The sequence below is a fragment of the Halichoeres trimaculatus genome, unplaced genomic scaffold, assembly GCF_033239565.1.
Source record: "Halichoeres trimaculatus isolate MK-OKI-2021-1 unplaced genomic scaffold, fHalTri1.1 fHalTri1_scaffold_2, whole genome shotgun sequence".
Taxonomy (NCBI): domain Eukaryota; kingdom Metazoa; phylum Chordata; class Actinopteri; order Labriformes; family Labridae; genus Halichoeres; species Halichoeres trimaculatus.
The window spans coordinates 16183121-16193065 of NW_027437180.1; the positions used below are offsets into that span (position 1 = coordinate 16183121).

A 9945-nucleotide genomic window follows, 5' to 3' on the forward strand; every position below is an offset into this window, starting at 1 on the left:
ATCTGTTCTTAGAGGATGAGGCTTAGAGAGACTCCAGGTTGTGTGTCAGACATTGATTCACACACTCACACACTCGGAACAAACACACTGGGACTTTTTTTTATCCATGTATTGATTTATTAGGCTTTAATTAACAATTACTTTGTCTTTTTATTTATTTTTTTATTTGGACTTTTCAGTTGACAGCGTTAACAGCTCTCCTTGCTTGGGTCATGCTGTCATGTCAGAGTGTGTGTGTATGCGTGTGAGTGTGAGTGTGTGTATGTGAGTGTTATTCAGGAGGACATTTTGGACCTGAGCTGCTCCTGTCTCTTTATTTCATTGAGTTATTGAAATCCTGACGTCATGAAGGACCGTCTGGCTCAGCTCAAAGAGGTAAACAATCTTTTTTATGTTTTATACCTTTACCTGCTAGTTAGTTTGTTTTTAATCAGCTGTGTAAAAACTAATTAGTGCTCAGTGTGAATGAGTTGGAACAGTGGAATGATTCAGTCTCACAGTGTAAATGTGTTTCATTAACTGCTGTATTTCTGATGATGAGCAACGGTATCGTGCAAACAGATAAATAAGGTGTGTTGATTGGGTAGTTTGTCTAAGGAGCATGTGGACTGAGGAACCTGAGCGTGTCCTCACATGAGCCTATCACGCACTGTGCTGCTCTGTATGTGTCAGGTGACAGGTCAGGTGATCATGTGATCTATCTATTCATCTATCTATTTATCTATTAATCCAAGAGAAATCATTTCAGAGCGATTTCCACCTTTACCTGTGACCTGTAACCTGTACAACTCAACAGAGGAACAAGCTGAAATCTTCTGAAAAATCTTTTTTAATATGGTTTGTTTAAGTGTGCACACCCTCTCATAACTTGGGATTAAGAATAAACCAATCTCATTCAAACTCATGTTAAATAGAAGTCAGTCGGCCCCTGCCATCATCTAAAGAGACGTCCTCACAATCTGACAGATCTAGAGTTTTTGGTCAAATATCACCAAGCCAAGACGTGCTATGCTGACAGACACCCACCCAAAAAGACTGAGTGCTGGAGTAAAATCAAAGAGCTGTGCACACCTACACAACCAGATTATTCAAGTCTACACCTAAGAAATTTGCTTTGACAGCTGGATCATCAGACCCACAAGACAGCAGGTAAATAATACACATTAACTCTTCTGTGTGTGTGTGTGTGTGTGTGTGTGTGTGTGTGTGTGTGTGTGTGTGTGTGTGTGTGTGTGTGTGTGTTTGGTGTGTGTGTGTGTGTGTGTGTGTGTGTGTGTGTGTGTGTGTGTGTGTGTTTGTGTGTGTGTGTGTATGTGTGTGTGTGTGTGTGTGTGTGTGTAACAGAAGAGTGATGGAGGTGATGACATCGTGGTTCCTGTGGAAAATGAGGCGTTCATGGATGATTTCTTTGCTCAGGTCAGTCGCTCTGAACTCTATGAGTGAGGGCAAAACTGTAGACGGGAAGAGGTGAGGGCATTTAGCAAGGGGACACAGAGTTGGGGGAGGAAATTCAGCTGGGAGACACAGAATGGGGTGAGGACAGGAAGGGGAAGAAAACAGGACAGGATAAGGACATGCAGCAAGGGTGTAGAAATGGGAGAAAACTGGCAGAAGAAATAAACAGAAAGAAACAGGAAGGGGGTAGGAATGTTCACCAGGGTCCCAGGAGAGGGCGAGGACATGTAGCAGGGAAAGAGGGGGCAAAGGATGGGAGTGAGGACACAAAGGGAAAAGGGACACAAAGGGACACAAGATAGGCATAGGACTATCAGGGAAGGAAGAGGGAACAATCTGTGAGGACATTTAAAAGGAGGAGACATTCAGCTCCCTTACTCTATGTGTGTGCGTGTGCGTGTGCGTGTGCGTGTGCGTGTGCGTGTGTGTGTGTGTGTGTGTGTGTGTTTCAGATTGAAGACATCCGAGGCAGCATCGATAAGATCGACGAAAGTGTGACGGAAATCAAAAAGCTTTACTCCACCATCCTGTCAGCTCCTACATCTGACCAGAGTAACACACACACACAAACACACATCTTTTCAGAGTTATTATTGTTACATATCTCTTCTCCATCTCCTCTCTCAGTCATTAAGAACTTTGCGCCGGTACACGTTGAGCTCACCTGTTTTTAAAAAATGCTGATTAAATTTTGCGGCTCTTTTTTTGGTCTCAGATTAAAAGGGAAAGTCGTTCCAGCTCGGCCAAGCATCCGATGTTTGAGGTGTTTCTGTTGACTCAAGAATGCACCAGCTGAGCTCTGTGTGGAGGGTTTGATGGGCTCTTTGTCCCAATTGTTAAACTCGTGACTGGTTAGAACCAATGTTTCACCACCATGCAGTCAGATTGGTTCAATCAGTGGCTGAAGCATTTTAAGACAGATTCTGATTGGTACAGTGATGCTTGAAGATTGTACCACAGTCAGTCCTTCTCCTCCTCCCTACGAGGTCAGAGTTTCCTTAAGATTTGATCCAGAGTACAGCAAGCAGATGTCTGGATTTGGTTCTGATTGGGTTCAGACTTGGCATCTGGATAGGATCTCGATCAGGTCCGGTCCAGACGACCGGATTAGATTCAGATTGGGCCCAGACCATACTTCCAGATTAGGTCTGCATTGGGTCTGGTCTGGACATCTGGATTAAGTTCAGATTGGGTTCCGAAGCAGACATCTGGATTTGGTCTAGATTGGGTCACGTCCAGACGTCCAGATTTGGTCCCAATTGGGTTGGTCTGGATGTCGAGATTGGGTTCTAATTGGGTTGGTCTGTGCATCCAGATTTGGCCCAAGTTGAGCTGGTCCAGACTTCTAGATTAGGTCTGGATTTACTGCTAAATATGTGTAGTTATGTGTGTGGGGTGTGAGTGCTCTGTGTCAGTGGAATCCAATGAAAACCTGATGTGGTTTCCCTGAACTCTGTGTCGTTTCTTGGATTTCTGTTTTTGTCCTGATGATCTGTAGGGGCCCAGGTCTGACAGAGGGTCTGCAGACGATCCAACTGTTGTCGTAAAGCTTCCTCAGATGGAGCCAGTATAGTCCGGTCAGACAGGCTGAGACCTGGGACATCAGACCATCTCAGTGGTTTAGACAATTCATCCATGTCAAAGTTCAAAGTGGGTGGGACTGAGACTGTTCACAACAGTGTGCGTGAGACTAAAGGCCAGAAGGTGGTGTGGCAGTCCAATTACAACCGAACCTCCTCACAGCATCTTTAATGATGTCACTGGCTTTCTTCCCAACACCTTTCTCCAATAAGTTTAGAAATAGACCACTGTCCCAGATTGACTCAGATTCTTTTTTGATAGCTATACGTTGATAAAAGATTAGATTCTTTTTTGATGGACATATTTGATGATGAGGATGCAGGGGGTATAGATGTGGTGCTCTGTATGTAAGGTAAAAATCCAATTTGACTCCTGCTCTGGACGTCATGCTCTCAGAGGAAGTCCTGCAGTCGATGTTTTAGGATACTGCAGAATAACTTTTACCTTTTGCTTAAAATATTGTCAGGGTCACTGGCTTTCCTTGGCTGCAGGGCCTGGAGTTCAACCACAAGCTCTGATTCAGTGATCTGGAAGTCTAAAATGATATGAGGTGGACAGGAAATGGTCTAAATGGAGTTGGGTTGTTGTATGACCCCTGAGGGTCTGTTCCTGTCTTTTTGCTGCAGAGTGTGATTTTACTGTGGTATGATAGGGTATCTGGGGGACATCAGTGATTTAGTAGTCCACTGTTCTGTTACCAAGAAAAGAGCTGTGAGGAAGAAACCACGGGGGTCCCCTCAAAGCCAACCGTCAACCACAGAGACCCAGCATTCAACAAAGTTGCAGCAAATGGTGTCAACTTATGACGGATTTATCAAAGTTAAATCTAGGGGGGAGAGAGAGTGGTTTTAGGATGAAACACAAAAGTATTGTCATAAGGGCCTCTCATTTAGACAAAAATGGAGTTTTAGGTGACCTACAACAGAATTAAAAAATGGCCTCCAGAGTGGGATTTTTCTGAAAGCCACAGCCACCATTGCCGCTTAAACAGCAAGCCAGAGTTTTCAGCGAAACACTGATATATGCTTATGCACAGACAACAGTTCAACAGTACTGCTGTTGCAATCGTCACAGACTACCGTGCTGTGCTTGTGCTGCTGAATCTGTCGACTGTCTTTCCAACAAAGGTGCATCCATTGCACCACTTCTGCACCTGGCATTCACCAATACACCAGATGATCAGCTCAACTCTACCAAAGGTCTACTAAAAGCTGCTCCTGGACAAGACAGTTATAGCGCCAACTACAGGCCTGGCATGCTTACCACAGCACTTCAAGTCCCTCAGCACTTTCATGCAAATGCACATTTCACAGCGTTTTGTGTAAATGGGGACTTTGTCTCCTGGTGAATCATTAAAGTCTGGTTGTGTACTAGTTATAGCATTAAAGCCTTCTTAGAACAGTTTTCACCCCCTGAGCCTGGTACGGGCTGCTCTTGTCCTCAAGGATGGAGAAGGTGTACTCTTTAAGTAAGGGGGGTTTTGATGAGGGGTGGGTATGTCTGGTTTTTATCTTAATGAAAAACTCTCCTTTTCTGATCAGTTTGATGAAGTGTATGAGCCGGGCTCTGTACCTAATCAGCATTGCCCCTAAATTACTTCCCTGAGTCACTCAAAAAAAATGTATTTGATATTATTATTTTCATTTTCATTTTCATTATTTCTCTCTTTCTTTCTCTTTTAGAGACTCAGGATGATGTTGAAGCTCTCACCAATGAGATCAAGAAATCTGCAAACAATGCACGAAACAAACTCAAGAGTCAGTAGCCCTGTGTGTGTGTGTGTGTGTGTGTGTGTGGGGGGGGGGGGGGGGGGGGGGGGGGGGGGGGGGGGCATGTCCAAGTGTCAAAGAAAATATATGTACATCATGATCTTGAACCACAGTAATGTGTGTGTGTGTGTGTGTGTGTGTGTGTGTGTGTGTGTGTGTGTGTGTGTGTGTGTGTGTGTGTGTGTGTGTGTGTGTGTGTGTGTGTCAGGTATTGAACGCCAGCTGGAGTCAAACACAGATGAGAGAGCCTCTGCTGACCTCAGGATACGAAAATCACAGGTAAAGGAAATAACGAAAACCTGACCTGCAGGTTTTCTTTCCAACCGAAAACTCCACCAGCTGATTTCACTGATTACTTCACCTTCAAGCAGAGAGCAGGGACCAATTAGTGAAATCAGCTGGTAGAGCTTTAGGTTAGAAAGAAAACCTGCAGCCTCCTGGCCCTCCATGGCATGAGTTTGAGACCCCTGATCTAGAGAGAATGATGAGAAAGATGAATGGTGTGATCTATCTCTCAGACCCACAGCCTTTGAGTGTTTTTTTCCCAGCATGCAATTCTGGCTAAGAAGTTTGTGGAGGTGATGACAAAGTACAACGAAGCTCAGATGGACTTCAGAGACAAGAGCAAGGGACGTATCGCCCGGCAGCTTGAAATCAGTGAGATGTGGTTTTTATTATTTCAGAGATGTCACTGTTTCTTATTTATGTCAAACATGATGTCACCGCTGAGGGAGTGTGTGTGTGCCGTAGGTGTGTGATTACTCAAACTTTCTTTTGATTCGGCAGCGGGAAAAGCTACGACTGATGAGGAGCTGGAGGAGATGCTGGAGGGAGGAAACGCCGCTGTGTTTACAGCAGGGGTAGGGACCACCACATATGACCACACATGCAAATCAACATACATGTCTGTAAACATGTATGTAAGTCAGATCATATCAGTAAACTAACTCAGAGGAGAAAAAGGAAACAGTCACTGTGTTACTTTTTCTGTTGTTTTCTCACGCTTGAGTGTATTACATCATCTCTTTGATACCTTATTATGCCTTTGTTTTTCCACAGATTATGGACTCTAAGATCAACCAGCAGGCTCTGAATGAGATCGAGGCTCGACACAAAGACATCATGAGGCTGGAGAGCAGCATCAAGGAGCTGCACGATATGTTCGTGGACATCGCCATGCTGGTGGAGAACCAGGTATACACTAAACACACTACACTGAGAGAAGTGCAGCACGTTGTTAGACCAGGTTAGCACAAATACACATAGGGTATATACAGCATTCACACCACATATAAAAACACAGCGTGTCTTCACAAAAGACTATCATGTTGGGGGTCATGTGACCAGACTACAGCTGGCTGTCCTAAGTAATTGAACTTTCTCACTACTGATTGGTTCACAGCTTAACCATGTGATCACGTTTAGGATGAGGTCATGTAACTTGATGCCATTGATTTAAAAAAAAAAAAAAAAGTGACATTATTGAGCAGTAACCTCAAGAGTAAAGGAAATCCTAAAACCTGCACTCCCCTGAGTAACCACTAGAGGCTGTCCCTAGCAGTGAGTCAGTCTCCATAGAGCCTCTGGTTAAAATATGCGGCCATTTTTCTCTTCCCTCTCTTTCTCTTCTGTCACCCCAGGGCTGGAGACTACAACTAAAATGGTCACATATGCGACCTTTTTTTCAGCCTGTAGGAGTAAAAATTTCATCTGGTGGAGTTTGTGCCAGTGCATATGTCTTAATACTTCCTCTATCACAGGGACTGTACAGGACATTTTGTTTTGACTTTGCCTTCTCTTTCACTGGCTCAGTCAGCCTCTTCCACCTGCACTCTCTCCTATCTGAAGACAGAGCACCGTCACGTACTGGTGCAGCGTGTTTGCACATCACACACCTAAGATTAGGGCTGGACAATTAATGGGATTTTAATCTTGATTTCAATTTTGCCATCTGACAATCATAAAAACAATATAATCGAAGAAAAACAATTAATATGCCACACAGTGTAGATGTATGCAAGTTCCTGTGCTTCATAGCTCTTCTGTGTTCCATGTGCAGCCACAGCGAGTGTGTGTGACTTATGTGTATCAATATTACTGTATGTGCCACTCACTGGTTCTTTAAAGTTGTGTTTAAATCAGTACTGAAGTTTTTGAATAAATGAATAATTGTGTATATTAATTGTAATTTCAATATCACTTAAAATAATTGGGATTCTTATTTTTACCATAATCGCCCAGCCCTACCTAAGATAGACAGAACTTCACGATGACAAGCGTTTCACTATTTAAGAGTCCACCTTCTTCTCATAGTGATAAGATTCACATTGCTCTAAACTTGCCTTATTGAAGAGGATGCTAGGTAAGAGCATGTTAGAGCTTAGGTTAGATAGAGAGATCAGGACTAACCACAGGATGAATTAACTTTTTAACCAGTGCAGGAGTTTAAGTCATGACATGTCATGTCAACACCTAAAAAAAAACAGCTAAGCCTCTAAAAAACTCTTCATCGACAAGTGCAGCACAGTCAGCTGTCTCTGTCTCTGTGGTGTCTTGCAGCGTCTTTGGATCAAACTAACTAAGAGAGAGGGGGTGGATGGTTTTGAGTTTTTGATTTAACGTCCAAGTACAGGACTTGATTTGACTTTGAAAAATATTAGAGATCACAGAAGCATGCTTAAAGTTGGGGGACAATCAGGAGAAATTACGAGCTGGGAGAACAGTGGGATAAAGGGTTAAAAAATGGGCGACTTTCTCCATATTCAGGAGTGTTGGCAGCCTGCCTGCACTCCTGATTGGTAATGTGAGTTCATGTATGACAGATTGACAAAGATGAAAACTAAAGACATATTCTCTGTCATTTTAGGTTAATTAGTAAGTTTTGTAAACTCACTTAATAATGTTAGTAATTGTTTTATGTAAAGCCTCTTTTTTTTATTTTTAATTTCAACCAAAATGTTTTTGGTAACTATAGTACCCCTATAGTTACCAAACTGTAACCCTGACATGTAAACGAATGCATGTCTGTTGTTATTATTTGCTTTTATTTAAGAAGCAGTTTTGTTGTCTTCTTTTAAAGTTACATAAAAGAAATAACCTGTTTTGTCAGTTAGTGCTTGTTGCAGACAAGCTTCATATTTACAGTAAAAATACAAAGTTACTGCACCCAAATAATAATTTAATAAATAGATAAATAAATAAAGGGTGCGACCAAATCATGTGCTGGTGCTCTTTCAGTTGGTCGCACCAGTGCTACCTGTGAAAAAGTTAGTGTAGAGCCCTTCACCTACTTCCCACCTATTGCTCATTCAGTGCTAGTGCATAGTTGGTTCTAATCACGTTCTCGCTAAGAATCGGTTTGGTTTTCTATCAGCACGAGGCCAAGTTGGAGCTATATGATTGCTTCACCGTAAAAGGTGGGTACGTCACTGCATACATAGCTCTTCTGGAGGGTGGAAGCAGCATTAGCTGCTGACTTTTGGGGCAGTTAAGGCAGTTATATTTTTTATCTGTGTTTCTTGTGGTGATTGTGATATTATTTTTCCTGACTGTCTGCTGCACGGCATTAATGTGTGCCCACGTACATGTCAGTGTGTCTTTGAACAGATCAGGATGGATCTCAAAAAGGGGTACCTATTTCCTACTTTGTCTCATCCTCTCCTCTCTCCTCAGGGGGGGATGATTGACAGGATTGAGAGTAACATGGACCAATCAGTGGGCTTTGTGGAGCGAGCAGTGGCTGACACCAAGAAGGCAGCAAAGTTTCAGCAGGAAGCACGCAGGGTAAGTTCAGGTGGTCATATGTGGTCTGTGTGACCTGGTGGCCTTGTGTAAGCTGAGGGTGTCTGAAGGTATGTCTAAGTACAGTAAAGCTACACTGCTTAAATACTTTGTTTTTTAACAAAAACTATAGGATGTTTGTGTGTAGTTTAGCCCCTTGCTGCCTGAATTTATTCACAATTATAAAAGTGAAGCATTTTCATTCAAGCACATGATAAATTAAATGGAGATTGTTAAGGATCTGGTATTTCCTGGTTTAGGCTAAATCCTCAGTTGAGCTTAAACTGTTTCCTGTAACAGCCTTTGACCATCTTTTTGTGTGACTGACGATGCTGATAAAGATTACAGCGATAAGTACAAAATGATAAGGATGATAATGATGATGATGCAGCAGCTGTTGATGTATCTCCTTTCTCTTTGCAGAAACAAATGATGATCTTCTGCTGCATGGGCATTCTTGCCCTCATCCTTGGCTCCTTCCTCTACAGCTTTATCAAATAAACACCTGGATTCACCTGCAGATGCCTGTAGCCACCTGTTAGGATCTAAGGATACTTTCCAAATCAAAAAACACCTCAAGACTCCTGAACCAGCAGTATGGAGAGAATGTGAAAGCCATATTTTCCTCTCTTGTTATACATGAATAATTCAATTAAATGAGTAGATTGTAGGTTACCTCAGCATTACTCAGTTATGGGGTCTTTATCCATCCAAACAAATACACACAGTCTATGTGTTAGTCTGCCTGTATCTGTCTCTGAGCCACACAGCTGATTCAGTGTTTGTCAGTGATCACTGAGACTTCACTGACAGGTGAAAGTAAAATCTCTTTGATTGACAGGTGACAGTAGACTCATTTTGACTGGGAGTGGCAGTAGAATGATTTTTAATTACAGGTGGTGTTAGATTATTTTGATTAACTGTGGATGTGCTCATTGACAGGTTGTAGTGGACCTTCTTTGATTGGCAGGTGTTAGTAGTCTAATTTTGACGGACAGTAATAGTAGACTCCCCTTGACTGACTAGACTCATTTTTAATTAACAGTAGGAAGGAGACTCATTTTGACTGACAGTCAGCAGTAGCCTCCCTATGATTGACAGTTGAGCAAAGACTCATTTTGATTGGCATGTCATTCAAAGGTGGACTACCTTTGACTGACAAGTGACAGTAGACTCATTTTGATTGACGAGTGTATAAACTGTTGCCCCCCTCAGCATGAGTGGGAGCTTCAGTCCCTGACACGCTGGATATAGCACAGCTCCTCGCTTGGTGTTACCATGCAACATGTGAGAGATGTTGAGTGTCTAAGCAGAGAGTGTCCAAACATGCACACACAGGCTGTAAGCACTTAAATCATAC

At 42.7% G+C, this 9945-nt stretch overlaps 1 protein-coding gene across 1 annotated transcript; it reads left to right on the forward strand.

Annotated features, from left to right (window-relative positions):
- Positions 1-248: 248 nt before the first annotated feature.
- Positions 249-9086, forward strand: stx3a (syntaxin 3a). The gene is made up of 10 exons (XM_074693707.1): positions 249-375; positions 1345-1416; positions 1908-2007; positions 4719-4793; positions 5014-5084; positions 5354-5462; positions 5592-5665; positions 5865-5999; positions 8478-8588; positions 9009-9086. The coding sequence occupies exons 1-10, from the start codon at positions 346-348 to the stop codon at positions 9084-9086; spliced, it is 855 nt and encodes a 284-aa protein (XP_074549808.1). The 5' UTR covers positions 249-345.
- The last annotated feature ends 859 nt before the right edge of the window (positions 9087-9945 follow it).